At 37.4% G+C, this 20587-nt stretch overlaps 1 protein-coding gene across 1 annotated transcript; it reads left to right on the top strand.

Annotated features, from left to right (window-relative positions):
• The first annotated feature begins 110 nt into the window (after window positions 1-110).
• Window positions 111-15889, top strand: LOC109080429 (general transcription and DNA repair factor IIH helicase subunit XPB). Its single transcript, XM_042757810.1, has 15 exons — window positions 111-280; window positions 683-882; window positions 1140-1376; window positions 1600-1649; window positions 1961-2096; window positions 2211-2378; window positions 2562-2766; window positions 3031-3345; window positions 4633-4817; window positions 6582-6784; window positions 9490-9586; window positions 12933-13050; window positions 13264-13382; window positions 13509-13658; window positions 15421-15889. The coding sequence occupies exons 1-15, from the start codon at window positions 253-255 to the stop codon at window positions 15556-15558; spliced, it is 2349 nt and encodes a 782-aa protein (XP_042613744.1). The 5' UTR covers window positions 111-252; the 3' UTR covers window positions 15559-15889.
• The last annotated feature ends 4698 nt before the right edge of the window (window positions 15890-20587 follow it).

Genomic DNA, 20587 nt, shown 5'->3' with positions numbered 1-20587 from the left:
TCATTTGTTATTGGACAGATTCTTGATAGCAGTCAGTGACGTTTGAGCGCGTGCACGTCCAACCGGCAGGTGGCGCTACTGTCATGGGCTGCTTTACATTTCTCAAGCGTTTTATCCATAGAGAAAGCGCGTTCTGATCTGGACATGACCGCGAGAGCGGTGACGTCTCAATGAATCCTGCGTTTTTGTTATTAAATTGTGTTTAACCATCACTGAATTCACAATAGGGGTGTGTTTTCTGCGGCTGACACCATGGGAAAGAAAGATAAGAGTGATCGAGGTAAGATGGATGAAATATGCATTTTTAAATAGAAGTGACATTATGTAATTATGAAATTACATATGATGATGTACTTAATTCCCACTCAAGAAAGGGGTCAAGAAAGCACCGAAATGAAAATTATGTCAAAAAACATTGCATTCAAGATCACACCTAAGCATTCTAGGCATTAATAATGCACTCTTTTTAAAAGTATGGTAAAATGTACATTTTTCAATCACAAGGGTTAAGTGTAGATTCAGACATGTTTCTAAATGCTGTTAACTCACACTGTCACTAAAGACGTCTTCACGTTCTTTTTGGAACTCACAGACAAGGTTTAAACTAAAACCTGACCTCCAGTAGCAGGAGTGATCATCAACACTAATCTAAATGGCTGAAATGGTTGTTTGTTCACTTTAGATAAGAAGTCCAAGAAACGTTATTATGATGAGGAAGAGGATGATGAAGAGGTGATGGGCGGTGAGTCTCAGGAGGCTGTTCCAGCAGCAGCTGGGAAGCAGGTGGATGAATCCAGCACTAAACTGGATGAGTACGGAGCCAAAGACTACAGACTACAGATGCTTCTCAAGAATGATCACACTTCCCGGCCCCTCTGGGTGGTAAGACTGAAGATCCTTGATCCTCGCCAAGCTTTGATTATTATGACATGGCAGAGAAAATGGAGAATTAGAGATTTTTTTGTTTTGTTTTATTACCTAAATAATTTATTACTTAGTGTAGAGATGTCTCAGGAGCTATATTTTGCTTCAAATATACTGTCTTTAGTGCTGTACAGAAAGCTATATTTGTTATAATCTTAACTTGCATAGATGTTTTTTTTTTTTAACTATCATTATCCGTTTGTTTGACTCTCTAGGCCCCAGATGGTCACATCTTCCTAGAGGCTTTCTCTCCCGTGTATAAATATGCTCAGGACTTCCTGGTGGCCATATCAGAGCCGGTGTGCAGACCTACCCATGTGCACGAGTACAAGCTGACGGCTTATTCTCTATACGCCGCTGTGAGCGTCGGCCTGCAGACCTCTGACATCATAGAGTACCTGCAGAAACTCAGCAAGACCTCTGTGCCAGACGGCATAGTGCAGTTTATTAAGGTGTGTGTGAGCTGGCAGTGAAGTGTGTATGAACCTGGTGGGAACCACTCCACACTCTTAAACCAATGCATGACTATTATTACGACTATTGTTGGCTCTAATTACTCTGCTGCTCTTTTGTAAGTCGCTTAGGATAAACGCATACACGTAATATAAAAATTATATTTTATATTCAATTTCTATGTAACATAGCCACTAATTTACGCTCTATCTTCTCCTGCAGTTGTGCACAGTGAGCTACGGGAAAGTCAAACTAGTCCTGAAGCATAACAGGTTGGTTCATTTTGCACAGATTCCTCATTCTTAACTTCTTACTAAAGAAAGGTTAGAAAATTAGTTATGTAAGAGCACGTTGTATATTCAATATATTTATTATATTATTGTCAGGATTATTTAATGAATGGAAAGTTAGAAACACAGTATTCATTTGAAATTGGTTTTTTTTTTTTTTTTTTGTAACATTGTAAATAAACTTTTGGTTGCCACCTGTGTGTCCTTAAAAACTTGACTGTGCAACAATCACATGCCATTGATAGTGCAGATGGTTAAGTTTGTGTGTGTGTGTGTGTGTGTGTTGAGAACAGGTACTTTGTGGAGAGTGCGTTCCCTGATGTCATTCAGAGGCTCTTACAGGACCCTGTGATTCGGGACTGTCGTCTTCGGTCTGCTGAGGGTGAGGAGACTGAGCTCATCACTGAGACCATCTCTAGTAAACCAGCAGTGAGTATGAGCACAAAACATGTTGTGTGGTATTAACATAATGACATTAAAACATTCCCAGTGGCGTAAAAGGCTCATATCTGTTACCAAAACCTGTTGTGTCATCCTGTCTAGATCTCAAAGTCTCAGCAGGACAATGGTGGTCCATCCACCTCCCAGCCTTCAGACGGGCAGCGCACAGGAAATCAGGTGCCAGAGGACATCTTCAGTTACTACGAACAGATGGATAAAGAGGAGGAGGAGGAGGAAGAGACACAAACAGTGTCATTCGAGATCCGTCAGGTGTGTTTCTGTGCTTGGATGAGAATGTTACTTCATTGTGAATTAAAGGTTAATTTACCTTGACTGTTCCTCTGACAGGCTTGGTTGAGTTAAAACAGTTTGTGTTGGCTGTCCTTTAGGTTAGAGCATTCAGTGAAGACTTCATGCATATTCATTCTTCACATTTGTGCTGGCCCTCATTAGGAAATGATAGAGGAGCTTCAGAAACGTTGCATTCAGTTGGAGTATCCCCTCCTGGCCGAGTATGACTTCCGTAACGACACGGTGAACCCAGACATCAACATGGACCTGAAGCCCACCGCTGTGCTGAGACCATATCAGGAAAAGAGTCTGAGGAAGATGTTTGGGAACGGCAGAGCTCGATCTGGAGTCATCGTCCTGCCTTGTGGTAAACAGTCTCTAAACATATGTAGAGTGTTTAAACCATTTCTTCCCAGAAGCCGTTGATGCCTAGTCATGGATTGTAGGGGCCTATTAATATATAATTTTTAATGTATAATTGTTACATTTATTCCTTGCATAAATATAATATATAATAAATATACTGTGTGAGTACTGTATGTATATATATATATATAATATGTTATTACTGGGGTAAAACCAAATGAGTCTATATGATGGTCTTTTGTTGTTGTATTGTTCTGTCCCACAGGTGCTGGTAAGTCACTGGTGGGCGTCACGGCTGCCTGCACAGTGCGTAAGCGCTGTCTGGTGTTGGGAAACTCCTCTGTGTCAGTGGAACAGTGGAAGGCTCAGTTTAAGATGTGGTCCACCATTGATGACTCCCAGATCTGCCGTTTCACTTCAGACGCAAAAGACAAACCCATCGGTTGCTCAGTGGCCATTAGCACCTATTCTATGCTGGGCCACACCACCAAACGCTCATGGGAGGCTGAGAGGGTCATGGAGTGGATGAAAAGTCAGGAGTGGGGGCTCATTATACTAGATGAGGTGCACACAATCCCAGGTAGGTTTAATGTGTGAAGGTCACACACCATGACTGCTACTTGATAAAATATCAAGTGAGAATACATGTCATCAGTGCAATTATTTTTATTGGGTTTTTTTTTGGTCTCTTAGATTCTGTTTTCCTCATTTCACACTAGTTGGCTCACCCACTGTGAAATTTTAGTAATTTCAAGACAGACAACCAATCATAATTCAGATTGCAAATATTACAAAGACATCACTGCTGTTTTTAGATTTTGAATGGAAACTATTCGAACAATGCAGCATTTTCTTATGGGATAGTTCACCCAAAAAATAACTTTTTCAACATTTTTAACTTCAAATAGTTCATGCAGTCATTATGAAGGTAATCTTTATGAATGGACATTTAATGGAATGAATATATACTTGATTTAATCTAAATCTTTTGAAGAGACCGAAATCATTTTATTTGATAAAATTTAGGCTTTCATTCAGAGTTGAACAAACACGCATGCATAATGCACATCAAATAAATGTCCTTAAAAAGGCTTAAAATTTAGTTGTATCAAATTTAAGGCCAAAAAAAGTCTTAAATGGTACAAGAAAGTCATAATTATGATTTCAAGAGGTCTTAAAGTTGGGGACGGAAAGACAAGAATCTCAATAGTGTGATGACTAAACTTCATTAAGTAAACATGAGCTGCTTTGTTCTGCTGTTACCAGGGAAACCGCTGTATTTCTTCTGTTCCAAAAGCGCCCCCTGCTGGCAGAGAATGATTAATAATTTAATAACTGATTCATAATAATTGTTTAAACTCATATAATCATTGATACTTTTGACTCATCCAGTTTCTTAAAAATGGTTTAAAGAATGAAATGTTAAGTTTTCATTTTATAGAACTTTAATTTTGTGTAAATCTGTATCTGACTTGTAAATCATGCTTTTACAATCATTTTACAGTGTAATATCTTACCATAGACATTTGCCCTACTTTGCTCATATGGTATTCATATAGTTTTAAATTTGAGCCTAAACCTCCTGTAGATACCCTGTGGTAAACAGAAGCAGAACCAATGAGGTTGTTCTTCACATCAAGCTCAGATATTTGTTCTTCTGTTTAAAACTTTTTTAGTCTGAATTAATTTCTGAAAATTGTGGAGAAGTGAAATTAAATTTAATAAAGGAGTATTATTTTCTGATTAGCTGCAATTTTGTTGCTTAGCTCAGCATTTGACTTTCATTGAGAACAGAGAAATTATTTAAACACTAATAATATAAATGAAAACCAGACAGATTTCTGACTGTTTTGTGTTTGTCTTGCAGCAAAGATGTTCCGTCGGGTCCTGACCATAGTCCAGGCTCACTGTAAACTGGGTCTCACTGCCACACTAGTGAGAGAGGATGATAAGATCGTCGATCTTAACTTCCTGATTGGGCCGAAGCTCTATGAGGCGAACTGGATGGAACTACAGAACAGTGGTTACATTGCCAAAGTTCAGTGTGCTGAGGTAAGGGTTTTTAAAAAATATAATCATCTTGCTGAAACAAATATGTAACAGGAAAGAAAATTGAACATTTCCCCCAGAGTTGCAAAAAAGACAACAAAAAAATTCACTCCCATTTACTCTCCCCCATATCATCCCATATGTTCATGTCTTTCTTTCTTCAGTCGAAAAGAAATTAAAGTTTTTGAGGAAAACATTCCAGGACCTCAACGGCGACCAACAGGTTGAAGGTCGAAATTGCAATTCCAGTGCAGCTTCAAAGACTTCTACACGATTCTAGCCGAGGAATAAGGGTCTTATCTAGAAAAACGATTGGTCATTTTCTTAAAAACAAATAAATAAAATAAAAATTTGTATACTTTTAACCACAAATGCTCATCTTGCACTAGCATCTTGCATTACTTAGTCAGCGTTGGACGTAGGCAGAAGTACCAACCCAGTGTTTACAAGTGTGGAGAAGGACTGTTCAAAAGTTGTTGTATGTTGAATGACACACATTTATTATTTACATCAGTTTATTGTTTAAAATGGGCTGTCCGTGTGCATATTCTGGATGCTTTAATCATTTGAAACCTAAAAGATTTATTCCGCTAGGAAAAAAGTGACCTTTCCTGATTACGTAATGCATGAATTTGCAGACGTGCATCACAGAGCTAGTGCAAGATGAGCATTTATGATTAAAAAGTATATACATTTTTTATTATTATTCTTTTTTTTAGAAAGTGACCAATTGTTTTGCTAGATAAGACCTTTATTCCTTGGCAGACAGCCTTTTGGAGCTGCATTGCCCACTATATAGAAAAAAATCTTGGAATGTTTTCCTCAAAAACCTTACATTTTCGACTGAAGAAAGAAAGACATGAATATCTTGGATGCCATGGGGGTGAGTAAATTATTAGGAAATCGTCATTCTGGAGTGAACTATTCCTTTAATGGCAAAAATGAATGTTTTGGAACTTATTTTTTCAGTTCATTTCCTTTTCGTGTATTTAAAGATGTATAAAAAAGGTTTACATGTATATAATAACTTCCATATATGTTTTTAATTAAATAGCAGCTTCATAGATTAGTGACTATGAGAGTTTGTTGGAGTTTGTCCTTTTAAGGAGCTAATCCATGTAGTTAATTAAGCTAATTGGAGGGGTGCAGTAATCCAGTGGGTGGTGTAGAAAAAATGTAAAGAGTGGTGTGTATTGTTCTTGTTTTTTTTTTTCTGTGTGTGCTTTAAAGGAGCATTGCGTAGGTTCTGAAATTTCTAACCGTTACTGACACCAGTGGCCGTTAGAGGAACTGCAGCCAGTCTCATGCTCGTTCTCAGTGCGCACGCTCTCTCTTTTTGCCACACTAGATAGGTTTTCTTTTTTTTTTTTACTTACAAGGAGTGTCCGTGGGTGTCTGAATTGTGCTGCCGGAGGCTGTTCGCTTCTTTCCATCCGCAGAGTCCATCTGAAAACACTATTGCCGCTGCTTACTATAATGGCTGGCGTGCCGTACGGTTGTAAGCCCAAGTAGACGAGAACGCGCATGACGTCACATTTTGTGAATTTTCGCACCAATTCGGGCCCGACTCCTCCACACACAATTGAGCCTACAGGCTGATAGAGGCAACCGTGGTGGACAGTCGAGGTGTCATTCTTTTTTTTACATCATGGTTGGCTCATACATGTACAAATGAAAACTCTATCTTAAAGATTTTTTTAAGTAAAAACCTCCACATAGCTCCTTTAAGCTTACAGTACATTTCCCTCTTGCTCTCTGTGTGTCTAGGTATGGTGTCCCATGTCTCCTGAGTTTTATCGTGAATATGTGGCCATAAAGACAAAGAAGAGAATGCTGCTCTACACCATGAATCCCAACAAGTTCCGTGCATGTCAGTTCCTGATCCGCTTCCATGAGCGGAGAAACGACAAGATCATCGTCTTTGCCGACAACGTATTCGCTCTGAAAGAATATGCCATCCGCCTGAACAAGTAATGCCTCATTTTATTTGTGCACAATCACTTATGCATACACCAGTGCCTTAATTACCCCAACAACATTATGCTTGCCAATTCTTTTTCTGGAAGGTTTGTTGTAGAGCTCAACAGTCACTATCAGTGGCTTCTTATATTTAAGGTGTATTTGTCCCTTTCAATTTGCTTAATAAGCATTAAACATTTTTCAGTTAAGCGTTCTAAATTATGAATCAAACCAACCAGCTTCATGAAACAACAGAAAAACTGATTCAATGTAAAAAAAAAGTATTTGAGAAGTCTGAAAAAAGACAAAAGTGTACTATAGTTCCTTTATACATGAATGAACTACTCGTTAGCCTCTTCCAAACATAAAATTTGATTAATTACTTTAAAACTGTGGGATTGATTATTCCAGAAAAACACTATATCTGCTGTTCACGCAAGCAGCTATGTTTTTGTAAAAGCAGCTTTTAGTGCAGTCAGACCTGCCAACATGTACGCATTTTGCATAGCAAGTACGCATTTTGACCTGAAAGTACGCTGGTACGATTTGTCACTCTAAACTACGCAAAAAAACGGTTACACTTCTGTCCACACGCAGTACTCAAATCAAGCAACAGCAAAAGAAGAAGAGTTTGGCCAATCAGAGCACTGGGTTCATTCCCCAAATAGCACGCGGGGAGAATTGACAAATGCGTAAGGCCTATCATTAAAAAGAGACTGCAAATCACTAAATCCTGCTTGATCCCCCTTCCACTCCCGCCGTCTGACTGATTTCTTAAGCGAGGACAGTACTGTAGTCATTACTTTGTTTTTTTTATCGGTTTTGGGTTTAAATAATTTCAGCATGTTTTATTTCTCTCCAAACTGGCTCTGTTTGTTTGTGTGTGTGTGTGTGTTTGTGAGTTCACGCGCTGAGATGAGGAAACGCTTCCCCACTTATAATGTGCATTCGAAAAAGCAACACACACCAAACATCTTCCACTGTAATCACTTATAATGTGAAGCGTTTCTAAAACTGCTGTCCAACAAAACAGAACATGTTTTAACTCCACAACATCAGTCGAGGGTTTAAAATGACCTCCTTTTCTGATCTGATTTATCTGAACACAGATAAATGATACATTGTCACAGTCAAGTGTTTATTGTCTTAATGTTTCATCATTCAAAACGTTTCAATCTTTTAATTCAGTTTCAGCGATAGCTGGATGTCTTTGTCCATATTAGGGATTTCCCGGAACATCATGAGTTTTGTTACTTCTGTGGTGCATACTGTACGTGGATTTTCTGCATGAGGGTGTTCTCTGGCTACCAGCATGAATGAAACAGACATTTATTGTGTTTATAGCGCTAAGAACTGAAAACCGTGGTTAAAAAGCGAGGTATGTATTGATCTGTGGGCTAACTGTATTGTTTCATACTGTACAGACCTGCTTACCTTTGGAAAATATTTTACATTAAATCTTGCATTTTGCACATTCTGCATTTATGATTTTGACATTAGCCATCAAGGAGCTTCAGGTAATAATGTTGCTATCTAGGAATATATGAACCCCCCAAACCCTGTGTCCCTTCCCATCACACTGATGGTACTCAGAGAATTGTTCCAAGGTTAGAGAATTCAGCAATGAAACATGATTTTTAAAAGCTTAGTTTGAAATCACCTCTGAGATCATGATATGTCCATCTTAAAACAATGTAAGTAATATTGCTAGATGCAGTTTCTTTATAGAGAAAATTAATGGGATTTTTTCTTGGCTTTTCTTTAGGGTCTTTGAGGACTGTAGTAATTTTTTCTTTTAATCATTTTAATGTTTCTTGGAAGCATGTTCAGAGTTCAGAAACATAGTCATAAGTCATAAACTTTCTAAAAGCTGGTAATGAGCAGCTTATACACGAGCTCAGCACACCACATGAGCTCAAATGATCCACAAAAACGTCTTTTTTATTGAGTACTTACCAGAACTGTGTATGTTGTAAGGCCATGATGCAAACCTGTGTTTGTGTCTGGGTTTTCTTGAAGGCAGTTGTATGCGACTGGCCCTGGTGCAACCTGTAATCCGCTGTACTTTGCCGTTAATCACCTTTAATTTTGCCAAATGAATGGGTTTAATGTGTGCAAAGTGTGCTTGAAAGGCTGTACTGTAAATCTCATACTGTATGGGGCCACTGAAGGACTCTGAGGGTTTGTGAGGTGAAGCTCGCAACTTCAAGTGGTTTCTTTATAAAATGTATGTATATATAGGTATGTATATTTATATAAAGGTCTACATAGATAAGTATGTTTAATAATGTGAATATACAGTAGGATTCTGCTAGAAATATGCTTTTTCTATGTTGATACCTTGATTTTATAGATTATATTGGTCACTAATAAAATTGTACCAAATTTGTAGGCGTGTGAACTCCCTTGTACGAAGGGTTGAAGCGTTCTTGAACGTGCACAAGATGGTGTATATATGTACATATGTACAAATACATTCAGTTACACTTTATTTTAAGGTGTCCTTGTTACAGTGTAATTATACATATAAATACTGAGTAATATTAATTAACTACATGTACTTACTCTATGGTTAGGATTTGGGTTTGGCTTAGGGTTACTTGCATGTAATTCTGCATAATTAATTGTTATTATAATAGTAAGTACATGTAACGTGTAACAAGGACATCTTAAAATAAAGTGTTACCATACATTCTCTTTTGCTCTCTCTCATCAGACCATATATTTATGGACCCACATCTCAAGGAGAACGTATGCAGATCCTTCAAAACTTTAAACACAATCCCAAAATCAATACCATCTTCATCTCCAAGGTAAATGGCCTTCTTTTCTCCACTTTCCTGTAAAAATGTAAATTAGTGTTTTAAATTTTTTTGATTTTGAATTTTTAACTTTTAATTTTTTAGGTGTTATTCTAAGCCTCTTTTTCACAAATAAAAAAGTGTGCAACCTATGACAATACATAATGCTATTCAATGTAAATAGCATAAAATTATTTTTACGCAGTCAGAAGTTAGTGTGTTGCTGTAAATGCAAGTAATGTTGATACACCGATGTGACCCTTTAATTCCTTTCAGAACTTGACGTTTCAGCCATATTTCAAGATAAACACAGTTTTACAGTTTAGGTGCTTTAGAAACGCTAATAACATTCATGTGTCTAAGATGTATTATGCCTGGAAAAAAGCCCTCTTTTACCATAATCTTTAACAAAACAATCACTCTGCTGCTGTTTAAAACATCATACATCTATATATCTTTAAAATCCTAGCAGACTAAACAATACATTTCTGAATGTTGTCATGAGTAAACCCTTGTGTCCACAAGTCATGGTAAAGTAAATCAAACAATAAATAACCTGTCATTATTTTGGTGATGTTACGCAGAAATTAGACACTTAATTTTAATTTATATAAAACAAATGCAGTACTCATTTTACATATGCCAGGGCTCCAAACTGCGACTAAAACAGTCGCATTTGCGACCATAAATATTAATTTGCGAGTGACGTTTTTGCTGAGGTCGCCACTGGCGACTACCCGCCGAAAGCCCCTCAGGATTTAACGCTAAAAAAGTTTTCTCAGGCGGATGATTTGCTTCATTCTAGCAGCGGCCCGTCTGTGATAAAACGAACTCGGGCCGAAGGTTCATACACACAACTACACCGAGTGTGGACCTGCCGCATGTACAACAGCTTTCAGGCGAGATCGGCCCATAGAGAAAAAGCCGTCTGTCAGCCAGAAGTGTTTTGTAGAGTCGGCGCGGCTCTGGCCCATTATCTTCTCACCGATGCCGAGACTGAACCGACAGAGACGCATTTCAGACAGAATCAGCCCGACTGTTTTTGCTATCTGGGTATATATTTACATGTTATAATTTAAAAATTTGAATGTAATGCCTTTTTTCCTAATTGTTTTGCGATCAAATATTTTGTTATGTTCACGTATTAAACTGAGACGATGCGCATTAAAGTTTTAGTGGAAAAACAGAGTTTCAGACAGTCCTCTTCTCTGCCGCACATCAGTGCTGACGCACACAGTCTGATAAACGCAGCTCCGCTGTGCAGCGAGAGAGAAATGACGGAGACGTAAGAAGATAAAGTGCAGAAAATACAGCGTCTATTTCGTGCACAACTTGAACAAACTAGAACAGGTAAAGCTGTCAGCTGTGTGGATATTGGCAATATCGTTAACAATTCTCGTTTATAATAATTACTAATATGGCTTCTTCTAAACAAGATCTTGTTCTGTGTTCTTTTAATGCGTGAACTTCATTATTTGAAGTGCATTTGCCTTCCAGTAATCGCAAAAAGCTCTGTGCTTTGTAACTTTTTAATAAAAAGTACCAGCTTTAAAATTATTCCGAATTCATAACGAAATTCAAACAATACAGTTTTGACGCTCCTTAATGGTGCAGGCGCGGTCGCTTTAGCGCCTCAGTTCAAGGGCAAGTGAACCCCTTTAATCTTTCTCTTTACTAATATAATACATAGTGAACATGAATTAACATCGAAAGATAGGCTATTTTATAAGAGAGCCTAAAGTACAACTTACTGAAATATCTTGTGTAAAAGCTCATTCAGTGTTTCAAACTGCGGAAAATGTTTAAAGATTGTAATCTTTGTAGTTTTTTTTATGTTTGCCTGGTGATATTATTTCAGTGTTAATAAGCTCATCAGTCAGCTAGAAAAATAAAGGTGCTTAAAAGGTTCTTCACAGAACCATCTTTGATTCCACAAAGAAGCATTCAGTCAAAGGCTCTTTAAAGAACCATCTCTTTCTTTATAATCTGGAGAACCTTCTTTTGCCACAAATAATCTTTTGTGAAACATAAAGGTTCTTCAGATGTTAAAGGTTCTTTTATGAAACCATTTAGACAAAAAAGGTTCTTCTATGTCATTGTGAAGCACCTTTATTTTTAAGAGCGTATGATTACATTTCTAGGATGCACTGAGGAGGAGCCCAAGCTACACTCAGTGGCCAAGTGATGCTTATGCTCCATGATACTGGTACAGATTCTGTGTAATGAACAATTCTTTGTGACTGTAGATTTCAAGCTGGAAAAGACATTTTGTTCCCACTTTAAGTGAACCTTAGTTCCCAGGTCATCTACAAGATGGATTAAAATGCTGATAAAGTCAAGAAAAGATGAGACATAAACACATGACAGTCTGATTGAAATGTTAAAATGTAAATAAATAAATAATAATAATCGTAAAATAAATAAAACATGTTTATTCTGTGGCACCTAAAAAAATATTTGGCTCCTAAGTTTTTTTCTTATAGGAGCCAATGGCTCCTTACTCGATTTTTTTGTTTGGAGCCCTGTATGCCATACTTTTTGAGCAGTACCAAGAGAACTAACTATGTGGGCATTAAAAAAAAAACATTTTTAGAAATTTTGCATCCAACAAAGGTTCAAAAGGTTCATGTGATTAATCGAGGATGCCAGGATGCTGTTCTGACTTCATTAACTTTACATTCGACCCTAATGCAAATGTTTGGAAATGATTTAGTTGGGAACATGATGCATGTGTGCTGATATGATTGTTCTCAAAAGTCAGGCTGTTCAGATAAGATAAGAGTATCTCCACAGGAAAAGGCGGCAGGCAGTGCCGTGAAAAGATGGTATGTAAAAGAGACAGTGCGTACATTTTTTTTAATAATAATTATTTATGGATGTTCTACTTCAATTGGAAAGAATACCATATGTATTTATAAAAAAAAAAAAAAAATTCCTTTTTAAAAAGGTTCATATGCATCTTTTTATCTTCATTAGATGCAGCCTTCCGTCCAGTAGACAACACCAACAAAATTAGTTCACTCACAAGACATCACAGAAGAGCATTTATTTTAAAATACTTTTTTTAATTCCAGGAAATTAAGGATTTATAAGTATATTTACTAAACTAATTTAAAGGCTTCAAATCATATTTTACAGTGTGTTACATTCTGAAATGTTAAAAAGCGATCTTGTGTTTCTGGCTGTCTCATGTGTTCATTTTAGCTGGTTTCCCATTAAAGATTTAGGCTTTTTTTTTTTTTTTTTTTACAGTCCTATTTAGCAGGTTTAAATGAGGTGGCATCAGAATGGCTGTCTTCCTCTTCTTCAGTCTTCCTCTTCCATTCTTATGCTTTCTCTTGTTTTCTTCTTCTGTCAGGTGGGAGATACGTCATTTGACCTGCCAGAGGCAAACGTGCTAATCCAGATCTCGTCTCACGGCGGTTCTCGTCGTCAGGAAGCTCAGAGACTGGGGAGAGTGCTGCGAGCCAAGAAAGGTAACCGGCCAATGGGAGTCAACACGTTGAACATCATTAGGGGATATCTGGATAGAACATTTTAGTTTTATTTGATGTTGTATATTGATATAATACATGCTTTCTGAGGTCATCTAGAACTTCTAGTGAAGTTTTTAATTGTTATACAACAAAATTTCAAATCAAATCCGTATATAAAACTGACCTGTCATTATTTTTATTTTTTTTGCACAGGTATGGTTGCAGAGGAATACAATGCTTACTTCTACTCCCTCGTCTCTCAGGACACACAGGAAATGGCTTATTCCACTAAGAGACAGCGCTTCCTGGTGGACCAGGGATACAGTTTCAAGGTTTCAAGGCCATACTTGAGCTGCAAACACCTGAATTTATTTATGCTGATTGGAAATGGTAGCCAAACTGGAGGGTAATACCAGGTACGTTGAGTCTCAGTCTGTCACATTCTTATTTCTTTTTAGGTGATCACAAAGTTGGCTGGGATGGAGGAGGAAGACTTGATGTTTTCCTCTCGTGAGGAACAGCAGCAGCTCTTGCAGAAGGTTCTGGCAGCATCTGATCTTGATGCAGAAGAGGAAGTTGTGATCGGAGACGTGGGAGGGAAGCCGCAGGTATCTCTACTCGTTTTTGTTCCTCTCTGCTGCCTCATTTGTTTGCTAGGTGTGAGTTGCTGTTTTGATCTTGATTATTAACCACAGAAATTACAAACACTGGTCTCCGGTCAGATTTAAAAGAGTGGTCACCCAAAAACAAAATCTTAGTCATTTACTTTCTTTCTTCTGCGGAACATTAAAGGGATACTCCACCCCAAAATGAAAATTTTGTCATGAATCACTTACCCCCATGTTGTTCCAAACCCCAAAAAGCTTTGTTCGTCTTCGGAACACAATTTAAGATATTTTAGATGAAAACCGGGAGGCTTGTGACTGTCCCATAGACTGCCAAGTAAATTACACTGTCAAGATTCAGAAAAGTATGAAAGACATGGTCAGAATAGTCCGTCTGCCATCAGTGATTCAACCGTAACGTTATGAAGTGACGAGAATCTTTTTGTAAGCAAAGAAACAAAAATAACTTTATTAATCAGTTTGTCTCCTCTGTGTCTCTCCACATCACTGTAGCACCATTTTGGAGAACATCCGCTGAATGCAAGCAGCTCACGCTTTTCTATGTCAGCCGCGCTGCACAGATGCGCTGTTTTCGTTCAAATCAAAGCGTAAATACATGTAGAAAACGTATCCTTGTGTCGCAGCTGACACAGAAGAGCGTACACTGCTTGTGTCCAGCAGATATCCATATGGTCTGCACAACACGCATACATAGAGAAACACTGATCTCCAGAAAGGTCGGGTAGCTACGTTATTACTCTTATCAGGTACTCTTCCCAAAACACACAGTCAGGGAGTGAAAAAAATTAAGTAGTCAGTATGACGTGTATGCTTTATTCCATATCTTATGAAGCAATATGTGAAGAACAGACCAAATTAACCAGTTATTCACTGTTCACTGAAAATCTCCTCTTCTCTGCAGCTGCAGTGTTATTTTAGTATTATTTATTTACTTCTACAGTTTTTAATGAACATTTTGAATGATTTAAAATTACTTTTATATTTCCAGTTGTCATTTTTAATTTTGGTTATATTTTTAGTAATTTTGAGCACTATTGTAATTTCTATTCTTTAATATTTAAAAAAAAAAAACAATAATAAATTCTTTTTTTTAAGTTAGTAATTTTAGTACTTTAAATTATTTGCCATCAAAGCAATTTGAATTTTCATTTAGTTTTTTTTTCATCTAATATTTATTTTATTTAAGCTTTTAATTGTTTTTAATAGATTATAATGACACTGCTCTCTTATTTGGTGTTTTCAGATATGGCGGTTCTTGTCTCTCATAAATTTGAATATGTGAACATTCAGATGCAACTTGACTGCTGCAATGAAGAGCAAAATTTTCAGCGAAATTGTCTTTTTAAATTTCAGGCTATTCCTCACATAAAACTATTGTATGGCTTCAGAAATCAAAGAGTGGTATGGTGCTTTTATGTCAGTTTTGGAAAAACATAGAAAATGGCTTTCTTCAATAAATCTTCTTTTTTTATCCTACGGAGGAAAGAAAGTCAGAGGTTTTGGAACAAATTGGTGAGAAAATAAATGTTCAAGTAAACTGAGAACCGGCCAACCATTTTAGTTCTTCATCCACATGCCCTCAGCCTATCACCTTTCTGCTTCTGGTTTATAGTGTTGACGTGCATTTAAGCTTTCCAAGGAGTGGGTTAAATCTGTATTTGCGTCAAAATGATTTATGTTAACCTGCTTAACATGTATAAGTAAGGATTGTATTTTTTCTTTTTTAATTGACCCATTTCTATAGTTTTCTCGCCGTATGGGAACTATGAGCTCCATGTCTGGTGCAGATGATACAGTCTACATGGAATACCAGGCGTCCCGCGGTAGCAAGTCTTCAGCCAGCAAGAATGTCCATCCTCTGTTTAAACGCTTCCGCAAGTGAACTCCCTCACGGCCCAGCTGTTGGAGAGACCAGGCCCAGACATCACACTTCCCGGGACGGCCTGCATCTTAATAAAAGACGATTCATGGCTGCTTGTCTCAGACAGAGCCATTCAAAGACAAAACTGCTATCGTTTCAGAAAGATTCAAGAATCTTATATGTGTAGTATTACAAACAGGATGTTTGTAATTATAAGGATGATTATTTTTGAATTAGTTGTGAGAAACTGAACTGTAAAGAATTAAGAAGTTTGTACAGTATGTAAAAGCCAAAACAGAACCTGATTTGAAATGTACTGGTAAACTTTTTTTTTTTTTGGTAACTAACAAGACTCTATAGATTTATATTAGTGCATTACGTATCTTAAAGGGGTCATATGATGCAATTTCAAGTTTTTCTTTCTCTTTGGAGTCTTACAAGCTGGTTGTGCATAGATAAGATCCCTAAAGTTGCAAAGACTAAAGTCTCGAATCCAAAGAGATATTCTTTATAAAAGTTAAGACTCGTCCACGCCCTCCTAATATGTCTCATTTAAACACACCCCCACATGTCTATGTCACTGTGTGGGAAGATTTGCATAACACCGCCGCCATGTTGTGGAGATACTGTGTGTATCGTTTTTGATAGCGAAACTAATTTGTTTGGTCTTCCAAAAGAGGACATGACTAGAAATCAGTGGTTAAGTTGTGTTTACAACACTGTTCCAGAACAGTCCAACCCAAATATTCAGATGTGTGCAGCGCATTTTACATAGTACTATTTCTTGAAACTGGAAGATGAGCCTAAAATGATGTCTGTGCACAAAGGCTGTTCTATCAGGGGTACAAACAGCGCGCTTTTCGGCGGCTCTCGCTTTTTTCTCGGCCGTCTGGGTGACTTGCATACCTGTCAACATTTGGATACCGAAATCCGGGAGACTCCGGGGGGCGGGGCGGGGGGTGTTTGCGGGGTCGGGACTCAACAGATGGGGGATGGGTTTGGGGCCGGTCAGAGGCAAGTTAAATACACATAATACATAATACATAATTATTAATAAGAATTATTGTGATAATAATGAGACTTATTGATGTTTCTTTTTTATTTATCTTTATTATAACAAATTTTATATTACATAATAGGAAACACTTCGGTGGATGTGGAACATGTAACAAAAAATTGTATGTACTTGAAGTACATGGAAACACCTTCATGTTAAATACACGAAGTACTGTAGTTCATGTATTTAACATGAAGGTGTTTCCTAGTGTTTCTTACATCCAGAATTATAATTATAAGTAGCAGACTTAGATAAAGTTTTAAATCGCGGGTGTGCCCCTTTGTGCCTCCACAGCGCGATTGTGTCGTTGGGATTTATTGTTCTGCGTTACGTCGTTTTTCCCACCGTGTCTGATACTGAAATCAGTGCGACATACTTTGCAAAAAACATGGGAATTGTCGATGCTGCTTCGTGATAAGAAATTATTCCTCCGACCAGCTGTTGTTATATTTGCAGCTATATTTAGTTTTTTCGCCGTGGCACCACCTGAGCTTTCTAATGCCATTTTTAGTGACGCTTGATTCAATTTCCCCCGTCTACCTGCGCAGATGTCTGAGAATCTGAGAGTGTCGGATTATAATTTCACCATCAGTAATTCAGGATTGCCTCCACCAAAAAAGTAAATGAGCAAATCAGAACACTGCGCGCTGGGTTGAACCACTATGTTTATTCTCGCTGCGGTATATCTGCCACTGCAGCATTATTTCTCCCTGAGACCCGAGTTCGGCGCCGCGCCTTCCCGTTTTACTGGAAACTGGTGAGATCATCAGTGACAGGAGGTAAGGATATTTTTGGTTTATAATGTTATGTAATCTACTAGTCATGTAATTTATTAAACATTTTAACTAGGCCGAGGTAATATGTTGTGTGTCTGTATGTAACCTGCTATCAGTACGATTTAGCTACATCAAGTTCACATGTAAAGACCTAACGTTAGTGCTAGCTAGCAGATCAAATTATGGATGACTGTAGCTACATAGAAAAAGTTGTTAGGCTCGAAATTACAACCATTTTGGTCGCATGTGCTCGTGAAAAATGTAATCCGTCGATATATACGGTAACCTAAAAATATATTCAGGAGTAAGTTACTGCTAATTTGTGCGAGTGCAAATAATGGTTGTGGTGCTTGTTACCTGTTTCATTTTGTAAGCCGTCAGTAAAAGAGGTAGAACACGCCAATGCTGATAGTTAGGATGTTTTATTAATATTAATTAGGGCTGGGGGAATTAACGCGTTAATCTTTGTGATTAATTTGAAATGTTTAACGCGTTAAAAAAAAACGCATTTAACGCAGCACTTTTTTTGCCTCGTTTTAATGATTTCCTGTTGCGGTTGCTATTGAAAAGCCGAAAATATGTGGATCGGGTTTCATTCTCGCGCAGCTTTCATGAGCGGGTCTTTTCCGCTCCGTGTGCGCCGCCGCACTCTCTGTTCCGTGTGTGTGTGTGTGTGTGTGTGTGTGTGTGTCGGCGCGCTGCGCTCTCTGCTCAATGTCCGACTCCGTGTTTGCGCTGCGCGTTCTGCTCTGTCGTTCACGGCCCAAACGCTCCAATCATGTATCGATCAAGCACTGGAAAAGCAAAGTCTGCTCAAATAAGGTGACATTTCTCTGTAGACTTCTGTTTGCTGAGCTGGTATAGTCATGCTGGGCAACAATGTTAAAGGAATAGTTCACCCAAAAATGAAAATTCTGTCATTTTCTCTCCCTCAAGTTGTTCCAAACCTGTATTATTTCCTTTCTTCTGCTAAACACAAAAAAAAGGTATTTTAAAGAAGGTTGGTAATTAAACAGTTGCTGGTCCCCATTGACTTCCATAGTATTTTTTTTTCCTACTATGGAAGTCAATAATGGGGTCCATCAGTCGTTTGGTTACCGACTTTCTTCAAAATAGCTTCTTTTGTGTTCAGCAGAAGAAAGAAAGTCATAAAGGTTTGGAACAACTTGAGGAAGAGTAAATGATGGCAGAATTTTTATTTTTGGGTGAACTATTCCTTTAAAATGACCTGCTCTGATCACATGCTCTGGAAATAATAGCTTTTTTTAGGACTATAGTTTATTTTTATAATTAGTAAAAAAAACAAATTTGAAAAAAAATCTTAAATTGATTATGTTGATTTGATTATTGAAAAAGAATAATACATTGATATATTGATGTTTAATATTATTTTAATATAGGGCTATTTTCTGTTCTTTTTTTTCCGGTGATTCTAAGTTTAATTATTGATGATTACAAGCTTGGAGGAAATGCAATTAATTACACCAAATTGTGCAATTAATTAGTTAATTTTTTTTAATCGATTCCCAGCCCTAATATTAATACATATCTTATTTAGTATTATATAGCAATATAATAATATTGGTGGCAATGTAAGTATCTGGATATTTGCCGCTGGGCGGGGGCTTCGATTACCTCTCTCTTTTTTGACCATACATGTGTTTGCACCCCTGTTCTATAAAGTGGAGCAATTACAACTTTGCAAGGACAGTCAGCCGCTTCTGACTCACAGTCTGTAAGTACATTTTTTCATATTTAAAGAATTTGCCACTGATGATTCAAACACAAGTTTTGAGCAGTGTAGAGTAGTTAAGTAGTTTAGATAAGCAACGCAATGCGTAAAAAGAAAGTATAAGTCATTATAATCAGTAATTATGTCACCAACGGATGCAACAATTGCCTCGTTTGTAATGGGTTTTATTGTTTTTGTCCCGTCGCGCCGGGAGACGGCATCAAAGTATGTTAAGGGGCGTAACATTTGTCACACGCTTGAGGTATTCGGCCAAACAGAACGCACTGGATAGCTGGCCAATCAGAGCACACCTCGCTTTTCAGAACGATGAGCTTTGTAAATATCGATGCGTTTCAGAAGGCGGGGCATAGAGGAGCAACAATAATGTACACTATGTGGAAAATAATGTGTTTTTGAACCTTAAACCACAAAAAGGTTTTTTTTTTTTTTTAATTTAAAAAATAATGTTCTTTTTTTAGCAATGTCATATGATTCCTTTAACCTCAGTGAACAGTGTTTACAGCATGTATTGATCTAATTTTCATTTGTTAAGATATTGTTAGTTCATAATACATCAATCAACATTAATGTATAATCGGTAAGGAATCTATTATTCTACTTATATTTTTAATTTTTTTGTCTGTAAAAACACTCTTGTGCGTAGCTATGGTCTTGAATTTCCGTAATAACACTTTACAATTCTTAAAAGGATAGTCCACCCAAAAAATTAACACTCTGCCACCATTTACTCACTCTTAAGTTGACCCAAACCTGTGTGAATCTGTGGAACATAAAAGAAGATATTTTTAAGAATCTTGGTAACCAAACAGTTGCTGGTAGCCATTGACATACACATTATGGAAAAGCATACAATGGAATGGGACAAGAAACTGTACTGAAAACATCTAATGCTCTGAAGAAGGCAGAAACTCATACAGGTTGGAAAAACTTGAGGATGAGTAAAAATGACAGAATGTCCGTTTTTGTGTGAACTATCCCTTTAAGTATTATTTTGGGGTATCTATACTTCTAGTTCTGTTAGTCTAAATACTGAGGAAGCATTATTTTAAAGAAGCTCAAGTCTTACAGTTTTGGAACGCCAAGAGGGTTGGTAATTGATAAAAGATTTTTTTATTTTTATTTTTTGAGATATAGGGTGGAAAATGTAAATCATTTGTCTGTTGTTTGTCTTGCTGTACGTCTAGTGAATGCAGTTTTTTTCCACAGTGAACTTAGATGATCTCTTGTGCATCCAAATGTAATCCTCTTCTCACAATGGTGCTGAAGGAAACCCACTTCATGTGATTTGCTCAGTCATATAATCCTCTAGTCTCTCGCACTAGGAGAAATCCAGGATCCCCATTCACCTTAATACCTAAATTTGTAATCTTGTTATGGATGGATATTAAAAGAACAAGCCTCATATTATTCAGTCTACAAACCAGTGAAAGGCAGAGTTGTGTTTTTTAGTTTGTGTCCAAAGTG

This window comes from Cyprinus carpio, chromosome A6 (assembly GCF_018340385.1).
Source record: "Cyprinus carpio isolate SPL01 chromosome A6, ASM1834038v1, whole genome shotgun sequence".
NCBI lineage: Eukaryota > Metazoa > Chordata > Actinopteri > Cypriniformes > Cyprinidae > Cyprinus > Cyprinus carpio.
This window is presented reverse-complemented; position numbering and strand designations above follow the sequence as displayed.